This window comes from Cynoglossus semilaevis, chromosome 6 (genome assembly GCF_000523025.1).
Source record: "Cynoglossus semilaevis isolate Cse_v1.0 chromosome 6, Cse_v1.0, whole genome shotgun sequence".
Classification (NCBI taxonomy): Eukaryota; Metazoa; Chordata; class Actinopteri; order Pleuronectiformes; family Cynoglossidae; genus Cynoglossus; species Cynoglossus semilaevis.
In genome coordinates this window covers 16,297,813-16,319,128 of record NC_024312.1, presented here as the reverse complement: position 1 = coordinate 16,319,128, position 21,316 = coordinate 16,297,813, and the positions used below count along the sequence as shown (strand labels likewise).

General features: G+C 38.8%; 3 protein-coding genes across 6 annotated transcripts; 2 read left to right on the top strand and 1 right to left on the bottom strand.

Annotated features, from left to right (window-relative positions):
• The first annotated feature begins 567 nt into the window (after window positions 1-567).
• gnb5a (guanine nucleotide binding protein (G protein), beta 5a) lies at window positions 568-4,737 on the top strand. The gene is made up of 11 exons (XM_008312494.3): window positions 568-735; window positions 1,407-1,543; window positions 1,759-1,800; window positions 1,892-1,968; window positions 2,070-2,202; window positions 2,770-2,913; window positions 3,018-3,109; window positions 3,213-3,261; window positions 3,403-3,499; window positions 3,669-3,835; window positions 3,930-4,737. Exons 1-11 carry the CDS (start codon window positions 600-602, stop codon window positions 3,939-3,941), a joined length of 1,086 nt encoding a protein of 361 aa, XP_008310716.1. The 5' UTR covers window positions 568-599; the 3' UTR covers window positions 3,942-4,737.
• A 497-nt stretch (window positions 4,738-5,234) lies between these two features.
• On the top strand, window positions 5,235-16,383 carry ap4e1 (adaptor related protein complex 4 subunit epsilon 1). 4 transcript variants are annotated; one of them, XM_025056392.1, is made up of 22 exons: window positions 5,235-5,382; window positions 6,382-6,453; window positions 6,541-6,664; window positions 6,834-6,907; window positions 6,986-7,107; window positions 7,191-7,350; window positions 7,453-7,619; window positions 7,793-7,866; window positions 7,953-8,075; window positions 8,166-8,275; window positions 8,360-8,499; window positions 8,854-8,966; window positions 9,076-9,194; window positions 9,582-9,884; window positions 10,854-10,965; window positions 11,056-11,194; window positions 11,299-11,545; window positions 12,336-12,881; window positions 12,968-13,158; window positions 13,237-13,397; window positions 13,873-14,040; window positions 16,256-16,383. In XM_025056392.1, exons 1-21 carry the CDS (start codon window positions 5,242-5,244, stop codon window positions 14,031-14,033), a joined length of 3,399 nt encoding a protein of 1,132 aa, XP_024912160.1. In that variant the 5' UTR covers window positions 5,235-5,241; the 3' UTR covers window positions 14,034-14,040; window positions 16,256-16,383. The 4 variants fall into 4 exon arrangements, with proteins under 4 accessions (XP_024912160.1, XP_024912159.1, XP_008310719.1 ...); XM_025056391.1 differs by lacking the exon at window positions 16,256-16,383 and adding an exon at window positions 14,173-15,382 and having other exon boundaries at window positions 13,873-14,082; XM_008312497.3 differs by lacking the exon at window positions 16,256-16,383 and having other exon boundaries at window positions 13,873-14,150.
• On the bottom strand, window positions 15,643-21,124 carry LOC103380488 (aromatase). The gene is given in 10 exon segments (NM_001294183.1): window positions 15,643-16,433; window positions 16,506-16,747; window positions 17,249-17,411; window positions 17,496-17,610; window positions 17,690-17,804; window positions 17,909-18,085; window positions 18,638-18,792; window positions 18,887-19,037; window positions 20,305-20,463; window positions 21,039-21,124. Coding segments are annotated over 9 exon segments (1,497 nt in total). The 5' UTR covers window positions 20,438-20,463; window positions 21,039-21,124; the 3' UTR covers window positions 15,643-16,187.
• Window positions 21,125-21,316: the final 192 nt, after the last annotated feature.

Sequence of the window (21,316 nt, the reverse complement as noted above, 5' to 3'; positions counted from 1 at the left end):
TTATATCAACATATATTCAACTTGCATGCAAATTCAGTTAGATTAAATGTATTTCATTAAGTCATAACATCCAGCTTTGTATAACAATTTTCAAACTACTCAGTCTGACGTCCAACTTCACACAACATGGAACATTAGTAGCACCTTATCTCTGATCTAGACCAGCCTGAATTTCAATTTTTCACTAACCCATAACATGACTAGTTAAAACAGAGAGTGATGTTTGGAGAACATATGGTGGTCGTTATCCTTTATTAAAACAACAAAAAGGTTATTGATGAAAAACTCCAAACCATTGAATATTCTTCATATTTTCGAACAGAAATATAAATCCCAATGACGTCGTGTAAATATTGCACCCTTTATCATAGTCGTTATACGTCAAGATGCTACATGCAGGATGGAGCCAGAGTGGAAAAGCATCATCTCCAGGATACAGGATTCTCCCCCTTCTCCTCTTCTTCTTCCTCTTCCTCCCCCTCCTCCCTGCTGGAAGCTGTGGGAGCATCTTCTCCCTCTGACGTCATGACAGCAGCATCAGCTGTTAGCTCCGCTTTAAGCTTTTTCGCTTCCAATCGCTGTCTGCTCAGAGGAAATATATGAGATCCCCTCTAAGCCCTGAAATGGCCACACAGGAGGTTCAGCTGAATGAGACTCTGGCTCATCTGAAGACGGAGTCGGAGAACCTGAAGTCGAAGCTGGAGGAGGAGAGAGCCAAGCTGCACGATGTCGAGCGTGAGTGTTGAAAATGGAGAGGCCTCGATTCATCCTCCTCCGCTGCCTTTACACTTGGACTGACTGACAAATGACAGCACACAGCACTGACATATCAGTCTACGAATCACATCTGTAGGCGGGTGTGAATGTGTGCCCCGTGATTATTGATCTGAACTGGACCGACTTTGATCCACATTCGACTGGATGTTTGTTTGCCTCACTGTGTTTTTTACACTCCAGTGCGCCCACCTTATTTGCAGTGGTTCAGTCCAACCATGTCTCAGCAATATGGCCTGGGTGTGTGTTTGTGTGTTGTTATAAGACGATCGTAAAAGCGGTCTGAGGACCAGATTATAATCCCGACTTTTATTAGAAGCCTGCCTCTGTTTAAGCCTGATTGCGGCCAGTAGTAATGGTGGATGGTGTAAGCATTTAATGCTATGTAAAGAAATGTAGTGTGTTACATAAACATTAGGACCTGTAGTCCTTAATGATGCTACAAAAAACTAGTCCTAATAAAGCATTAGGTCCGGTTTTAAAATGTCTGATTATAGTTGGAGTCAAAGTCAAATTATTTAATATTCCATTTAAAAATTAGTTTTGCCTTGGTTTTCATAGGTGATTTTTTTTACCAATAACCCTTGTATATATCAAATTAAAGCTGTAAGCCTGTGTGTGTGTGTGTGCAGTACACCAGGTGGCAGAGAAGGTGGAAGGACTTGGACAGTTCATCATGAAGACCCGGAGGACTCTGAAAGGACATGGAAACAAGGTTCTGTGTATGGACTGGTGTAAGGACAAGAGGAGGATCGTCAGCTCCTCACAGGTCACGACTCTACTCTCTCTCAACAGAACTTGTTACTTTTTAGCCAAATGTACCGTCATGTTGGAGTAGTTTCTATATAGTCATTTGTTTGTATTATTTATTTTTTCCAAAAGGATACTGCTTATTGTTATAAATATATATTTTTATTCTGCTATATTTAATCATATAATTAGGTTATCAACACACAAGACATTCAAGTTCGTATTTCTTTACAGGATGGAAAAGTGATTGTATGGGATGCTTTCACCACCAACAAGGTAACAGCTCCATTCAGTGTCATCACGTCTGTGCTGAAGTGATTCTTCTTCCTGTGCAGCTCATACATACTTGATGTTTCCTCTTCATTAGGAACACGCTGTGACAATGCCCTGCACCTGGGTTATGGCCTGTGCCTATGCCCCATCTGGCTGTGCTGTAGCCTGTGGGTAAGTGTGTGAACTACCAATGATGGCCTACATCGTCTTCAAAAACTTTGTTACGTGTTTGTTTTTATTTATGAATAAAATGTGTTTGTTTTTTGCCGCAGTGGTCTAGACAACAAGTGCTCTGTGTATCCTCTGTCCCTGGACAAGAATGAAAACCTGGCTGCTAAAAAGAAGTCAGTGGCCATGCACACAAACTACCTGTCTGCCTGTAGCTTCACCAACTCTGATATGCAGGTAAGGGTTTTTTAAAGACATGGTAATACACACACACACACACACACACACACACACACACACATATATATATATATATCTATATACATATATATATATAATACATAGTCCTGTTGAAAGTATGACAGAAAATTGCCCAAAATAATGACACAAAGTTTGAAATGGCTGACTTTTGACTTTTGAGACATTTGTGCCTACAGTATATACTGTACCTGATAATCCCTGATATCGTCTCTTGGTGGTTAACTATATTCAACTATAATCTGATAAATTATTGCCTTTTCTGGAATCTGGGAAAATGTTCCCTGAGTTTAAAGACCCAAATATGTGATAATGCACTGAATGAAAAAAAACAAAACAAATTATATCACAGGATTAGAGAGAGTCTTTGGCCAAAACAGTTTTAAAATCACAGTTCACATCTGATGTTGTGCTTGGTATTAGGAAATAAAACACAACTTTTCTTTTCAGTTAGTAGTGCCTTCACTGCAATGTGTTTATAGCTATGTCGTATCTTACATTCACTTTTATTGTGTCCTGATCTTCTCCTTCTTCTTTGTGACAAAGATCTTAACATCTAGTGGGGATGGCACCTGTGCATTATGGGATGTTGAGAGTGGTCAGCTGTTGCAGAGTTTCCATGGACATGCAGCAGATGTGCTGTGTCTGGATCTTGCTCCCTCTGAGACTGGAAACACGTTTGTGTCAGGGGTAAAAGCTCTCGTTCCTCAGGTGTTTTTGTTTCCTTTATTTTACTGTTTTTTTTTAAGCAATAACCTCCTGTATTCCGATCGATTTGTCTCATGTTTCTGCAGGGCTGTGATAAAAAGGCCAATGTGTGGGACATGCGTTCAGGACAGTGCATCCAGTCCTTTGAAACTCATGAGTCAGATATTAATAGTGTGCGGTAGGTTTTGGTTATTATCTTAAATTAATTATAACTATAATTTAGATATATTCTAAGGAATCCTACCAATACAGAGACTGATGTCTGACTATGTGTTCCACAGATACTATCCAAGTGGAGATGCATTTGCTTCTGGCTCAGATGATGCCACAGTACGTATTGTGATAACATATAAAAAGCTGAAAAGAAATACAAAAAGTGGAGCCAAAGTGTATATTTCCTATTCTTGATCTTTGCAAACTGTGTTCAATATAATTGTGAATCAAACTTTAACATTAAGATCTTTGCTTCAGTGTCGCCTCTATGACCTGAGGGCTGACAGAGAAGTGGCCATCTACTCCAAAGAGAGCATCATATTTGGAGTCTCTAGTGTGGATTTCTCTCTCAGTGGTAAGATGTGTTCTTATTCCTACTTTAACATATTCCCCATTGGTTGAAAACAAAGAACCAGCATTAAAAAAAACCCTAAAATCCCTGAGGACAATAATCCACCGCTAGCACTGCATAACAACCAACAGTAAAAGTCTTAATTACTGCTAAAAGGTTTGTTTTTGTGCAGGTCGGCTACTGTTTGGTGGCTACAACGACTACACCATCAATGTTTGGGATGTTCTCAAAGGAACTCGGGTTTCTATACTGTTTGGCCATGAGAACCGTGTCAGTACCCTGCGAGTTTCTCCTGATGGCACTGCGTTCTGCACAGGTTCCTGGGACCACACTCTGCGGGTACCAAGTTTTTTTTTACTCCTCTAACGACAAACCAGACGAAAAGTGAACTTTGTGGTGACCTTTCTAACTGCCCTGGTTTCTCTGTTTCCAGATCTGGGCTTGAGGATGAAGACGCAGAAAAGTAAATGTTTGACAGACTCACAGACGACAGGCCAACTATTTTGGTTGCTAGAGTACAATCACAGCTACAGAGACTCAGTCATGGATGTACATACATACAGCATATTAACACACTTGTATATAGCCCAGTCTAATGGCCATAGGTTAACATGTTCCAGTACAGTTAGAAAACCAAACGCCACGCTTGTATTACCCAAAACTGCACAAAAAACATTTAAGAAGTCAAATGTACTTTTCTGAAAATATAATTGGTAGAGACTTAAGAGTCAGTGTAGATTTCAAGAGGTGATGTATTGTACTTGACCACTTTTCCTTTTTTAATATTTTGCACAAAAAAAAATTGAGGCAAGGGCAACGAAACAAACAATTACACAGTGAATGACAAGTAACAAAAAATGTCACATAAAGAAATGTAATTTCCTACTTAAGTAATTCTAGGACAATGTATTTGTGTTTTATTCTAGACCTGTTGTTTCATTTTAGTAACTCATGTTCCAGTTCTATTGTGAGAACGTCAATTTTCAGAACAACATATGAAACATAAATTTTTCCTGCTGTGATAACTATTCACTGCACGCCGTGCACATTCAGTCTCTACCCTGTTGTGCCCCAGTAGTTTCCAAATTTAAATCCCAGAATGTACTCCCTCTCATGCTGTTGTCCAATGGCTGTAATTTCATATTTATTGTAAGTATTTTATTGTAGTTTAGTGTACAGTTATACAAGGGACTGATTATCAAAATATTGCAAACATAATAAACTGAGTTTTGAATATCACAGCTGCTAGTATCATTTGTTTTTATTTTGCTTGAAATTCACCAGAAGTAAATGTAATCAGTGAAGCTCCTCTGCTGAATCCAAACATTACCTATTTAGAAATTCCTACCAGAGGCTCTTTACTGCAAATGCACTTGGTCATGCACATTTATTTTTCGTTAATTCCATGAATTTGTGAGATAAATTAGTTTTTGTTTCTTATTTTATAGATATTTTTGTAATTGTTATTGACTATTCCGCCATGATTACTGTGTAACCACGGCTGGCGGATTCCACTAGATGGCGCACTTGCCTGATTTTTGTACTGTTCAATAAAGTTTATTCAAAACAACAATGGCTGACCGACAGTGTAGTGTTGGCTTCAACGCTAGTCATCGTGTATAGAACAGTTTAGCAGCCTGCTTTTATGGTCTGTGTAAGACAGTCTCTGTTGTTATGATAGGCGTTTTAATGAGGGACTTCCTGAAGAAATAAATCAGCTTCCAAGGCCCCCCTCTCCGGCAAAAATGAGCTATGTTGGGGAGAAAACACTGACAGCCCTGCCGAGTCTTCTGTCTTTAGACTCTCAGCCTGGACCTGCTAAATTGTCCTCCACCTCCAAACTGGGAAACCTCATCAGAGGAATCACAGAGCTAACGTCCAAACATGTAAGTCTCCTTTGGAAAAACACATTTCTGTCTCTTTATTTGACGTTAGCTTGTTAGCTTGTCTTTGCTAACCTAAAAAACACACTTAAATTACATGTTTGTACTTCACACCAGCTACAAATTGCTTGTGTTTTAGCACTTTAACACTTGTTAAAGGTATTAATTAATATGCTGTGTTGTTGTTGTTGATATTTATAGTTAAATTGGAAACAGGACTGTCAAAAAAAAAAAACAAAACAAAAAACTGGAGTCTGTGGTGGTACGTTAATGTGCGTGTAAAAAGCTCGGAAAAATCGTTGACGGTATTCAGAGGTAAATTGTGACAAACTACAAGATTCGAGGGGAAAAATCCATTGAAATTGCCATTTTAATCACACTTACATTGTATTAGTCCACGTTGGTCAAAATAACAGCTGCCTTTGTTCTATTGCATGCTTTGTCACCGGATAAACACACTACCTCTACCACTAGATGTCACAAATGTATCAGAGGAAACCATGGTTGAAGTGGCCAAAATGCTCTGTAAAAAAACTAACCAGAGAACACTCTTGAATACAAAAAAACAAACAAACATAGTGTGTATATTTATTGCCATTACGTACTTAATACTGTATGATCCACAGATCATGTTACAGATGGAAACAATACTAAACCTTACTCTTACAAAATATGCATGTAGTGGATTACTCTGTAGTAGGTTACTCTAATTTCTCGAATTTACCATATATTCAATATTAGTGCATATGTTTCCTTTTCTCTGTCTGTGGCTCTGTGATGAAGTAATGGCCTGTCCGGTGTAAACGCCACCTTTATCTGAAGTCAGATGGCTAAAAAATATAAATAGAAAGCAAAAAAAAAAAAAAAAAGCAAAATTCAGAATGGTAGGTATTGCCTTATATACCTTGTGTTAATTGAAGCTGGTTTCTGGCCCCAGAATTGAAAAGTGTATGTAGTTGCATCAACTTCCTAGAGTCTTGACTGTGTTATTATTCTGTTCAGGAGGAAGAGAAACTTATTCAGCGTGAACTGGAATCTATTAAAGAACAAGTGTCCTCCCCCAACACCTCCATGGTAACACTCTCATCACCTTTGACTGGGATTACTCTGTATATGTCCAGGGTCTTATTGTCCTCTCTCTAATGTCATGTTGTGCTGCAGAGGCAGATGAAGGAGTTGATGGTGAGGGCCATTTACTGTGAAAGTCTGGGATATGAAGCGTCTTTCGTCTACATTCATGCCATCAAACTGGCTCAGCAGGGCACAGCGCTGGAGAAAAGAGTTGGTAAGATTGATTTTAGAGAGCTGAAAAAACAAAACAAAGTACCAGCATCCAGTAGATCTAAATACATCACAATTGACAAAACATACTTTTTAATACTCACATTCAAATATAATGAAATTCTATCCTTCTACGCTTACGTAAAGCCAATTGGTGCTGTTCTGTGTTTCAGGTTACCTTGCTGTGTCATTGTTTCTGAATGAAAGTCATGAACTACTGCTTCTTCTTGTAAACACTGTATTAAAGGTCTGTACTTTTCTCCAGCTGTGTAATTTTAATTCTAAATTAAGAAAATGTAAACTGTTGAATTCTTTTTATTTTCAGGATCTACAAAGCACTAACCTGATTGAAGTCTGCATGGCTCTAACTGTTGTCAGCCAGATCTTCCCCAAAGAAATGATCCCTGCCATCCTCCCCCTGGTGGAGGAAAAACTTAATCACCCAAAGTAAGATGTGCCCATTGTTTATTCAGCACATTATTCTGTTAGTACAAGTATTACATGGAAAATCATGTTTCTTGTGTTTGTAGAGAAATCATTCGGCGTAAGGCGGTTCTGGCACTCTATAAATTCTACCTGATAGCACCGAATCAAGTTCAACATATCCACAATAAGTTTCGCAAAGCTCTGTGTGACAAAGACCCGGGTGTGATGACAGCTTCCCTGCACATCTACCTGCAGATGATCCAGGTAGTTTGTATTTCTTGATATTAAAATGATTAAAAAAAAAGGAATTTTATTATAAAAAATGTTATTATAAATTTTATATCGTAACATTTTTTTTCATTACAGGAAAATCCAGAGGGCTATAAAGACTTAACAGGAAGTTTTGTAAACATATTAAAGCAGGTTGTGGGTGGAAAGCTGCCCATTGATTTTAATTATCACAGTGTTCCTGCTCCATGGCTTCAAATCCACCTACTGAGGATATTGTCTTTTCTTGGAAAAAATGATCTCAGGTAATTCTTCTTCTTCTTCTTCTTCTTCTTCTTCTTCTTCTTCTTCTTCTTCTTCTTATTGTTGTTGTTATTGCTGTCATTATCATGAATTACTTGTTAATGTGTTTCATTGTTGTCTATTATTTTGTAAATAAAATCTAACAGTTAAATTAATGTATGTCCTCTGTCCCCAGAACAAGTGAGCTCATTTATGAAGTTCTGGATGAGTCTCTGCGAAGAGCTGAGATGAATCGTAACATAACCTATGGTATGCCACATTTAGATTCACACTTCTTATTCCTAATGTAAGTTGTGAAACTAAAATGTACTCTACATACACTCTCTGTTTTTCAGCAATATTGTACGAGTGTGTAAAATGTATCTACACAATTCATCCCAAATCTAACCTTTTGGAAAAGGCTGCAAAATGCATTGGGAACTTTGTTCTGTCACCAGATATAAATCTTAAATATCTAGGTATGATTTCAAGAAAACATTTAACGTTATATGTTATTAATACTTCAGAATAAACTACTATATCTAGTCCATGCTGTTGGTGTATTTCAGGCTTGAAGGCCCTTACCTATGTGATCCAGCAGGACCCTAAAATGGCCCTGCAGCATCAGATGACCATCATAGAGTGTTTAGATCATCCTGACCTAATTATCAAGCGTGAGGTTGGTTCAGCTTGGTGCAGTGAAACTGAGAGTCAGGTGTTAAAAACTTCACAGGGTTTTAATGGCTTCCCTTTTGTCTTGTAGACGTTGGAGTTGCTGTTTCGGATCACTAATGCACAGAACGTCGTGGTTATTGTGGAGAAGATGCTGGAGTTTCTGCAAAACAGTCCCGATGACTACACTACCATTGACCTGGTGGGAAAGGTGGCAGAACTGGCTGAGAAATATCCTTCTCTGTGGTGTGCTTACTGTCAGCTTTATAATGATTCATATATCATAGCATCATAGTTTCTGCATGGCTATTAAGGTTGTAATGTCTGACCCTTCACATAATAGTATAAACATAAATATACAATAGTATATACAATATTTATAAATTACCTTTAAATGTTATATATTTAGACTTAGGAACCATCTTTGTTATATTTATTCTACTATTTCATCAGGTTTAATGTTGCTTGGGGCTGGAGCCAATCTCAGCAGTCAATTCCTTTGTATTTATTATTAGACTGTCTGTGTATTTTATTAATATATATGTATTTGTAGTACTTGCGTTCATTTCCTTATAAACATCATACATATGCACCTGACAATGAATGGTTCATTGAGACGATGAACACAGTGTTTTCACTGGGTGGAGACACAATGCAGCCTGACATCCCCAACAGTTTTCTTAAGCTGTTATCTGAGGGTGAGAAAAAAAAAAAATTACATTTTTTTTTGTGATGATCCTGTTTTGACACTACTTACTACATACTGATTTTCATTTATTGCACGCCCGATTTCTTTCAATGGCTCAGGATTTGACAGTGTGGAGGAAGACAGGAAGTTGAGGCTGTTTGCTGTGGATTCATATGTTTCTCTGCTGCAAGGAGAGACTAGAAAACTGCCACAGTGTTTCCTTCAGGTCATCAGCTGGGTGAGTTTTCGTTTATTTTCTAAAGGATAGAAATCATCAAATATTTGATTAGACATTTCATTGTAATTACCTTATAATATAAACACAAAGAATAAAAAGGTCTAAACAATAATGTTGTTTTATGTACAAAGGTTCATGTTATAGATATAGAGTATAAAATCTACATGTAAATATAAAATAAAATGTATATAGAACAAAAATGTATATATATTTTAGGTGAGAAAAGTGTCAAGTAATGGTCTTTTTTTAATTAATTAATTATTTAATTTTCTAAATATTTGAAGGAGAAACTCTGCTTTTAGCTTCATTTGAATTTAAGAACTACAAACTAAAGCGTTACTTTTACTCAACTTGACTCTGTTACTCGGTCACCTCTGCACTGCTCAGGTCCTCGGGGAATACTCTCATTTGAGTGAAGACCACAACCGGTCCACTGTCCTCAGGCTGCTGGAGAAGCTCTTGGACATGAAGCAAACCAGCAGTGAAACAAAGTGCTGGATCCTCATGGCCATGACCAAGCTGTGTGAAGGCACAGCAGGTGTTTGTGTTGCTCAGCAGGTTTCTGAAACATACATCAGCTCGATGGACACGGTGCTGAGACAGAGGGCTCAGGAGCTGCAGCACCTCAGCCAGGACTCTGAACTAAGAGAAGAGGTGCTTCCTAGAGACTCTGGCCTGGACCCTATGGAGGTAACAACGTACCATAATGCAGGACAGACGTACTGTTATTATTGAGTCCATTAATGTTGACAAAACTAACATGTTACTGAATAATTCATTTGTGAAATCAAAGAGATTAAGATTTTAACACATAAATCATTAAATGAAGGGCACAATGACTGGCCCTGTATACCCACGAATTCCACCATCTATCCTTTTATCGTTACTTTAATACACAGTTGATACATATTCTCATTTATGCACTCTGTGAGAACAAGGATAACAACTACACCCCTTGCATGTGTTCGTGAAGTCTTTAACGCCCAGCTTGCGTCAGACCATCATCAGGCTAGTAAGTAAGTCTACAACTGACAAGCTGACTGACAAAAGAAAATCTCGATAGGTTCTACAAGATACTGTTAAGATGCACAGTATTATCTATCAACCACCACTTCTATGGGGCTTATTTTGAGGTATACTTTTATATATTTCACTAAACCCCCAGTGAAATATATAAGACAGTTAGACTCTGCAGCGAAAAAGTACCTTTGGAAATAGTGAACAACAATTAATAATAATCAGAATCAATCCAATTATAAATAACCATAGATGTTAAACAGTGGTTGTTGATTAATCTCTGGTAAACAGAGATAGCACACTGTACCCATGAACTGCTGGTGTGAACACGTGATGAGAAGCTTGCTTACACTTGCCCTTCATGACTCACAGTCTGTTACTTCATTAGTATTATTTGCCAAAACAGTAATGTGATCAAGACAACATTTATTAGCATGGCACCTGCAGCATGGGTGCAGTTTACAGCAGAACAACATTTGGTGTCAGTGACATGTGGAGAAAAACACGTAAACATATGAAAGCCTGCTGCAGAGTTTGATCTTTTCTTGATGTTAATGTATTCAAAAGAACATTTTGATTCTGCAGGCTTCTTCCATCACAGCCTATTAACAGAGAAGATTTTACCTTCCTGTTTTGTTCCAGATTGACTCCTCTCTCTCATTTTTGGACGAGTTTGTGTCGGGAGCGTTGGCAGCTGGAGCCGCTCCATACAAGCCTCCCCATCAACGGCAGGAGGAACTGGCTGAGGCCAAAGGTACTTTCTCTTTGTGAATGCTAACACCTCTGTGTGAGGCACCAGGTTCACTTCCCTTGTTTTGATCTGTTCTTACTGTCATTGCATCAGTGTTGAGTCTGGAGCCGTATGGCCTGGCGCTGCCCATCAGCATGTCCTCCTGCAGCATCACTGACAGACACTCTCCTACACCTCTGTCCATGAGCTCTGGTCTGTCAGGTGACAGTACTGACGTCTCCCACCGAGCAGGGTAAAAGAACACGTTCACCGAAGCATTGGTGTGTTTTTTTTCTACTTTCTTCTTTGGCCATTTCTACACACTGAATGTTTTTATCTTCTCTCTTCAACTCAAAGTCTAAAGTTGGACGGAGTGCAGCGGGTGTGGGGCAGGGATGGTTACCTGGCAAAGAAGGAATCTGTGGAGGAAGCTGCACCAGTGCAGGGACTCACCCCTGTCCATTCACCAAGCCTGCAAAATGAGGGTGATGGCTCCCACAGTCAGACTCCAACACCGACACCGACCCCTGAACCAGACAGAGAAAAAGAACAACTGGCTTCTTCTCTGTTCTTTGGTGTCAGTTCACAGAGCAGCGTTTGTCTGGTGAGTTCAGGTCAATCCTTTTGTTCATTAACTTTTCCACGGATATTCAACCATGGACTAAAACAATGACTATTTAAATTAAGACAACATATTTTCATCAAAACTAGTATTTGTGTGTTTTTCTACTGCAGTTCTCATTGTCGTTATTGTAGTTTTTAGTTTAGAAGGACTTTTAACATCAGGGACAAAGACAGGAGCAAGGACTTACAGTAATATTGATACACGAAGACATACCCTGGTGCTGAATAAGCTAATGTCTCTTTTCAGTTTATGGGACTGCTAACAGAGGGGGCCTTATCACTTCGCCAAGTTACAGAGTGTAACAGCTCTGCTCCCGTTCTGTTCAGCTGGCTGTTAACTGGAGAAATTTATATTTAATGTATCTTTATTTTTAATATCATTTTATCCTTAGTCTTGTTGATGTATTGTTTAAAGCGATGACAATTTCTGTTTAAAGATTTTTGATAAATACAGAATGATTATTTTCTTTTGGAATGGAATATCCATTTGTTAGTACCAACAATATTCAAACACCTTCATATTCACTGCATTTATTGAACCATTTATACAATTTATTCAACCATTGTTACAACCAAAAAAAGTATCAATATGATTTAGCAAACACAAAATAAAAATCCACTTGCTTTTATCAGTCTGTGAAAAAAATAGCATTGGGAGAACACTACTTTAACTCTAAAATAAAGCATTAAAGATTGATATTAATTGTTTTATCTATAATGATAAACAACTTTTCCAAATCTGAAGACTCACACTATATGTTTTCTCGCAGATGGGGAAACCTGATTCCACATTTAATCGAAGAAGAAAAGCCAAAGTTCAAGCCCCAGGTGTCACGGAGCAGCTCTCCAGCTCTGTGGCGCCTGTGTCTAATGCTGTAGATAACTTACTGTGTAACAACCTGCAGGACTCAAACATCAACTCAGTTTCTGCTGCGTCATCTAAACAGACGTGTGAACTCTCTCCACGAGTCCCTGCTGCCAACGGCACCTGTAACACAGACTGTGGGTTACCCGAGAGTGACAGAAAGAGAAGTAACCTCTCCATCAGCAGGGATAACGGTTTAGTAGACGCTGACTCTGCTCTGAGTGAAGACCAAGGCAGCCGTTCAGACTTGTGTCCCAGTTCTTATCTCCCGGCTGAGCTCTGTGGACTCTACCGCTCAGAGATCGCTCCTCTCTGCACCGCCCACAGTCTGGAGCTCTCAGCCTGTCACGTACACCAAGGCGATGACATGATCTTAATTATTTTCATTTCCAACTCCTCTGATTCTCAAGTTCTGCAGATACGACTCGATCTTAAATCAGAACAACTGAAGGTAATGTAATGAGCTACAAAATAAGAGCAGTGATTTCCTCATGTCTTGTATTGACAAGGTTTTGATTGATTGATTTTTTTACCCAGGTTACCTGTGTGTCAGACAGTTCAGTGGAGAACATTAAAAGCCACACTGTAGCAGTGTATCAGTATTCCCTGGCTGTGAAGAGGCCGGGGGTTGATGTTGAAGTGGATGGGACGTTATCCTTCCTTTTGCCTGCTGGGACGCCTCAGACCAAACACTTCTCATACAAACTCCCCTTAACAGCCTTCATCAGGTAACAGTGGTCCACTGTGGTTTAACATTAAAATGCTGACATCACTGGTTTCTAATCTTAATTCCCTTGTCCCTGCAGACCTTTGCTGATATCCACAGAGGAATACGGGACAATGTGGTTGGGGTTTTCTCACGAGGTGAAGCAGAACCTGACACTGGTAGATGACGGATGTGAGCCTCTCACATTTACTCTGAATCTGCTGAAGAACAGACTTCAGCTCCATTTGGTGGAAATCATAGGTAAAATAAAAATGTATCTGCGCAAAGTCTGCAGTAACGTGTCTGGGTAGGTTCTCAGTCATCCAGGTCATCTTAACCAGAAATAGTTACATCGAGGGCAACTGGACGGGGTAGGTTTCTTGAAGACGTTGCACCTCTCATCCAAGAGGCTTCTTCAGTTCTGCAGTAATGTGTACACAAAGTATTGTAATGCTTGCCTTAATACTGAGATTAACGCTCATGCTAATTTAAGCAATTGTTTTAACCAAATATTTTATTTGTTCATTTTGTACTATTGACACAGTTAAAACAAGTAGTTAAGACAAAAAGAAAGAAGAATGTTTTTTATATTAATATACCTTCCATGTGATGATGATGGCAGTAGTGGCCCTCGCAGTAGTGGCCCACACAGTAGTGGCCCTCGCAGTAGTGGGTCATCGCTCATATGTTGTGTCTAAACTGATTATAAAATGAACATTTCTTTCTCTACCCACAGGGTTGGAGGGTATTTTAGCTTGCAGACTCCTGCAGAATCAGCCGTGTCTGATGCACTGTCGGGTTCATGCTGGAGCTCTGGCCGTGTGGCTTCGCTCCCCGGTGCCTGAGCTTCCTGACTGTCTCGTCTACCACTGTCAGAGAGTTCTACAGGAGAAATGAGAGCCAGGTACTGCAGGATTAACACTGACACTACTGAACAACCTGTACTATACTGCACTGTACTGTACTGTACTAGTCTGTACTGTACTGTACTAGTCTGTACTGTACTGAGTCTGTACTTACTGTACTGTACTAGTCTGTACTGTACTGTACTAGTCTGTACTGTAATCCGGCTCTACTGCAGGATACAAAGGGACATGTTCTAATCGTTGTATCACAGCGTTTACCTTTTCTTTACTCCTCGTGTTGCTTGTGGATACGTCATGTTTTTTTTTTATTATTATTTAATAATTTAAACAAAATATGTTTTCTACAGAAACCACAACAGTTTCAATCAGGGCAGGTAATAACCTCAGGGTCAAGAGTGTTTTATATCCCTGATTTGAACAAAGTATTTTTTTAAAACACACAGTTAAGACTTGAAGTTGCGTGGATGTAATTTACTTCAGGTGTTAAACAAATACTATGTCCTCTGGGTAGAAGTATAAAGAAATAAAATTATGACTTTTTAGGTTTAAATGTTGCAGCATATGAAAAAAGTGACAATGATCAATGGGAACTGATGATAAAATAATCATAAAAAAGGTTTAATTTCTTATTCAGGTAAAAGTAAAAACTTCACTGCTGTCTTCACATCTTTTATGCTCCTAATTAAGAAAAATGTCTCCAAAATTCTCAGTTTACTAGAAACAGGCAGTGAAGCCATGTGAGTTTGACTTTGTTTTTCCAAAACCTGTTAATCTGATTACCAACTAGAGTGTCGACTCTCTAATAATTCATGGTAAATGTCATTAATGACATCACTTTTCCATGTGGTCCATTTATCACTAATGTCTTATCAATGCTGCCTTTTGATGTGACTCTATATGCACTTGTTTTTCCTTGTTCGACTGTTTATTTTAAATCACGTGTTCTAGAAAGCAGTATTGAAAACATATTTATTAAATATACATACTTCAGAAATTGTCTTATATCTAATAAGCCTGACAAAGTAATTACCTTTCACAATCGGAGGTGGTTGTTACCTGACAGGAAATGAAACCACTTTATTTTCATTGTGTTTCACTAGTTTGAATCCTATTATGTTTAACCCAACTTAAACCATAAGCCTTATGTTTCAGTGCCATCGAGGCATATTTTTTATTTGTGCCTATGGCACAGCGTAAAATAAATATTTCTTACAGTGCCAGTCACTGCATTCTATCAATAAAGTCAACACATGTAAATAAACTTGTCCTTTTGTCCAACAATGCTCTCAACAGAATTCAGATCAATAAGTGAGGAGGAATTAAAAATGTTAAAATCCTCCTCACTTAATGATCAGACCCCACAACGACTGTTGATATACTGCCATCCAAATACTACTTTACTTCGAAAAGGCGGCCGTAATTGTTGTTCTCTGTGTGTGTTAAAGTCAAACATGAGGCAGAGATTTCAGTTACTGTTGTACAGGAAACACTTTTTACACAAACGTTTTACTCAGGTTTGTTTCAGATCAGTTGAAGTTGTTCCTTAGTTGTGTTACACTACATGTTAAAAAATATATTTCCCAATGTAAAAATGTTAGTAACATACAGTAGTACCTCTTCCTGATTTAAAGACAAGTTAATTTTAAATGTTAAATTTATTGTTGTTAGTTTATTGTAAATATGATAAGAATTGAAAAAAGTGTTATTTTCCTTGTTATTATCTGTGCTTTGCTAACATCACGACATGGTGTGTTGTTTATATACTGTACACTACTCACTACACCATTTGGTTACTTTAAGATTACCTGTGAAATACAAGAAACATTATATGGTTAATTATTACTGACACTACATCAATGTATATACTGCATAACATATAGTATTACTAGTGTTTTTGTCTGTAAATATTATGCGCTGTATTAGTTGAATCCATATGGTTTTATTTAAAGTCTGGACTTGTTTAGTTGCAGAAATAGGGAACAAAACTCAAAGATTAGCCGTCTTGTCTAATATGTTAGCCTTAGTGATTAATTATATGGGATTAATTTGCATGGAGCACATATGGATACTACCTCCATTTTAACTACATACAGCCAATTGACCCATGTTCCGATGTTGTCCAGACACTTCAACATGAACATTCAGGTCTTTGTCCAACTCTGCAGCTGTTCTCTGTGTTTCTGAGCTACTCCTGTGTAGGTTGCGTGGTTCGGGGGATGAAGCGCATGGTCAGGCTGTGCTCGTCCTCCACAGGCTGCTGGGACAGGTCGTTGGTCTGTCTGATGCTGCTGAGGCTGCAGCCCTGACGAGGACACACCGTGTAGTGAGACAGCAGAGTGACTAAGATGGCCTTCATCATGACCATGGCGATGTGTTTGCCCACGCAGGAGCGCGGCCCACAGCCGAAGGGCTGAAAGAAGCGATTAGGCACCTGCCAGGAAAAGGACAGAAATCTCAGGTGTGTATGTCAGTTTGTTTCATCAAACCTTGTTACTTGTCTTACAGTTTTATCAAAGTTCTCCAGGTTAAACTCCTCTGGTTTCGGGAAGAACTCTGTCTTATGCATGAGGCCGATGTTGAGAATGATGTTGGTTCCCTTCTTGATCGCCATGCCTTCGATGACATCGTCTTCCAGAGCTTTTCTCATTGTGAAATCCACCACAGGATGAAATCTCAGAGACTCGTTGATGAAGTTCTCAAGTGTGGTCAGACTTTGATAGTTAATGTTTTCACCCGGATTTTCATCTGGAATCAGAACACCATTCATGAATTTTCCACTACACTTTAGTTAAGAAGCACGAAGAAGATGGTCAAACATTGTAAACCCCATTAGAGGAAACACGCTTGACGTAAAAAAAAGAAACAACTTTACCCAGATTCTACACAGTATACTTCTAACTACATCTGTCAAAGCTGAACACTTTCATCATAATCATTTCTGATTAATCGATTTTAATGCACCAATCAAAGTGAACATGTCAGGACGTGCATTTTAATGTGAATCTACTACACTTCGTAATAATCACTTTAAGCAAATTTGAATCTTAAGTCTAAATTTAGATGTCACTGTGTTTATTTTAGTTTGGTACCCAACTACAGGCCCAGACCTATGGGGATACTCCCATGGTGCAACACATTCCCTCTCTTCTTCCGCCCCTATCAATGGTCTGCAGGCTGTTACAGTATGTCTAATACAGTTTGTCTTTTGTTCTATAGTTTCTTCTGCAGCTTTTGTAGTTCACTTACTCTTGACAGTGTTCATCTCCTCCACTAGTCTCACTTCCACTTCAGGGTGCTGTTTCAGCAGCACTAGCATAAAAAAGAGACTGATAGAAAGTGTGTCAGGGGCTGCAATCACCATCTCTAGCACACACTGCCTGACGTTGTCTGCAGACAGCTCTCCATGGTTCTGTCCAACAGAAAAGTAAAAATAAATTTAAAAAAAAAACAAACATTCTATGACATTTAAGCACTGCTATCAAAAGAGGCAGACCTGAGCAAAGATGAGCTCTGTTGCAAAGTCAAGATCATCATCCAGTTTTTCACTCTCATTTATCATCTTTCTCTTCAATTCTAAAAGATTCTCCATGGAATCCTGTAGTTCTTGGCTGTCGACACAAGGGGCATCAAAGATCAGATTGAAGAACTCCTCAACCTAAAGGTTGTCTTTGTGTACAGAAACCTTACGCTGCTTTCTTGTGTCTGTCGTACAGCCATCCAATCTTAAAGAATAGGTCGGGCTTTATGAGGACTGTTTGCCAGGTCTCAAAGTAGTGGTGGATTTTAATCAACAAGTCTTTCACTGAAAATGAGAATTAACCAAAAAACTGCAGGGGTCAGTAAAAGAAATACTACTCACAGACACGACAGAATGTCAAAGTTGGAGACACTGAACATCTAGCTGACCATTGAGTGGAACTCTCAGGAAGAGCCGGTTGGAGATGTCCACCACTATGGCTCTCAGCAGATTGAGGGCGTCCACATGACCAGAGGAGTCGGTCACCTCCTGCAGGTTGTTCAGGTGTTCGGCAGTGGAGTCCACACAGATTGCCACTGTCCTCTGCAGGGCAGGGCCTGTAAGTGCTTTTAAACATGGCAATAATTCAAATTTGCAGATCATTTTTTTAGATATGAAAAATGTGTTGGAACATCTGTTTATAGGTTCTAGGCTGTCTGTAGTTTGGGTTATAGATACTGTACATATACACAGTGACTTTATGAAAGGCTTATATTCAATGAAAGAATGTTCATCTGACTCATCGTAACAAAAGATGTGCTTTCAGTTCAGTATGTTTGATTTTTTTCTTCAGCTTTTCCCCAGGCAGTGTTCTGACTGGCTTTGTGGAGCTGGTCTTGGTCTTCAACATTGCAGATCAGGTTTGAGCAGTCTATACATCTAATCCTGTGGTACTACTGTCAACTATTCTTTTTTTTTTTTTTTCACAAGAAGATTTTGTTTCCTATGAGGTTTCCTCGAGTCACAGTTCAAACTTAGTTCTTCCAAGTTTAAATAATCCTCCAATTGTACAGTACATTACAGTAACACCTATTCTTGCTGTGGCATGGAAAATGTCGAAATACATTTTTGATCATTTTTAAAGTAAAAAGAAAACGATACCATTGAGACCTACTCACCTTTAGAAAAGTATGTCCTTACTTTTTTCCAGAGCGAAACATCACTGTTGAAAATTATCCCTTTTCCTTCCATCCCAATACACTGCAGCCCTATTTTACTGCCAAATCTGGCAGTGTAGTGTACACTCTTCAGAACGTGATACACCTCTGTAGACCTGTGGAGTAACACAGCACTGGGCTTTACCTGAATACTGGGTCAGGACATTGATTTTGGCATTTCACGTTATACAAATATCTAAGTAGACTTGCCTGCTTAAAATGAGGGTCTCCTCACCATTGATCCACACACGCACCATGCTGCCATACTTCTTGTTGTAATAGTTGCTTGCTGTTCCAATTCCAGTCCAGATGAACCTGGTGTAGGACAGAACGGGACCAAGTCCTGCCAAGAAAGATGGACCTGGCACAAAGGAGGTGATGTGAATTTTGATTGTTGTTTTGATGTTGGTGGGATTGGACATGTCCTTAAAAATGTGATACTATTTAAATTCACTGTCAACTTTATTATTACAACAAATTCTACTTTTAGAAATAAACCTGAAAAATGTCTTTTGGCAATAGATATATAGAATATTTGAATATTTCTTAAATGAAAACAGAAAAACAATGTTTTGCTAATGACCAGCTTACTTAGCTGTTAAAACTACATTTTACTACATTAAAACTCATTTGGCCTTTCTTTAAGTTTCTGCAGTCCTTGTTTGATCTTTTTCTCAAGCATTTTTCCTCCTCTGAGCAGTAAGTGAAACAGTGACTTTAATTGCCATGTGTCTATTGGTGTAAAAGCTCTGCTCACTTTCTGTTCAGCTCACTGTGCAACAATTCCAAACAGTTTAATTTTATTTAACTTTATTGTTTGATAATACCTTTACAAAGAAGAATGACACTTATTGAGATTGTAGATATACAAGCACATACTTTTTTTTGGCAGCCACCTTTCCATTTCATCAGATATGAGAAGCCATCTTTTGAACAAAACAAGAACATTTCTCAGAATTTTTTGGTCTGTACTGGTATGATAATATCATACAGTTACTGCAGAATTATTGACAGCACATCCATGATAGGAATCTTCTGTTTCATCATATCCAAAAGGGTTACCATTTGTGTCCTAATGACCTGATAGATGCTGATGTTGTTTAAGTACAGTGAAGTGATTTATATTTAACTGTTGCTTGGTCAGAGATTGTCCTGTGCATCATGGGTTGTAGCAAGATTCGCCTGTTATTCATGCCTGAACTAGTTTGGCGTTTAATCTCTGACACTTTTCTGACACCTAATGGAGTTGTTGGAGGTCGTAGACCTGTGGACATTTACAAATACTTCAGCCCCAATGGAATACCATCACCACTTTAATGTCATCTAAACCACCTTTCTTTCTTAATCTGGTGCATCTTTCTGACCATGTCTAGATGAACTGAGTTGCTGCCATGTAATTGATGGACTAGACATTTGATTTAGTAACACTGTTATTATGTGCTTTTCTTCTGTTCAGTCCAATTTGTCATTTAAATTTAACAAGGATAGCTTCATTATCATTGTCCGAAATATCAGAGTTGATAAAAAACCTGTTTTTATTTTCCTTCATGTGATCTCTATCTGTTTATACCTGCAGCCACTAGTCCATTTTACAAAGCAATGTGAAAACAGAGTCCTTGCTCTCTTACCAGGAATGTCAGACTGCTTTGTGCGGGTCCAGGTGGTGCAGAGCAGCAGCAGAAGGAAGACGAGCAGAAGGGTCGTGAGTTTGGACAAGGTGTCCACGGACACGAGGCTGCTGTTCAGCAGCAACTCTTCCATGACTGCAGCCAGGTACAGAATTCCACCTGTGGGTAGAGTGTGTTTGAGAAGCTGTTGTCCCCCTTTATGTACAAAAACAATTTTAACAATAAACTTCCTGTTACCCCTTCCTAATACTTTTGTCCACGGGTGCTCAGGTTAAACAAAGCTCTGGTACACGGAGAAACCAAAACACACCCACGCAAAGATACACAATGTGCCTTGTCAGAGACAGGGTGAGTATATCAGTTTACAGTTACTGCAGTCAATCCATAAAGAGGGTTTTTTTAATTGTGTTAATAGGTTCACAACATGATTTCCAGTCAAAGTGCCTTTCTCAGGCGTTGAACACCAGAATTATATTTTCTTCACAATTCACTTACTTCAGCAGTATGACGCAAATATCATAAACTCAAAACAGGGGATTGTACTTTTTTCAATCAAGCAAAACAATTCAGTAATGTAAATATATAATGACGAAATGACACCTTAATTAGTCAAAAATATTATTGAATTAGTCCTGACGAGACCGTGGTGAGGGCATTCAGGTTTAACAATGAATAAGGAACTCATTCCTTCTATTTCTTCAATGAGGAATTAATTAATGATCTCTGTTACTTACGTATGACGTCCCGAACTTCTTCAAACTTCTGTCAATTCAGGAGATACAGCTCTGCCCAGGGGAAAGATGATGAACATTCTCTCAGCGAATAAATCAGTGTGACCCAAGCGTTTATAAAGCCTTCCCTTCCCTGGTTGCTGAGAAACACCGCCACTCTGGGGTCACAAGTGCTGCTGCACGGCGGGACATCTCAGTGCGTGTTTAAACCTGCTTCAAAAAGGACAAACATTTTTGTTTTTTTTATCCACAAGAATTGCAAAACCCTTTCATGAGTTGTT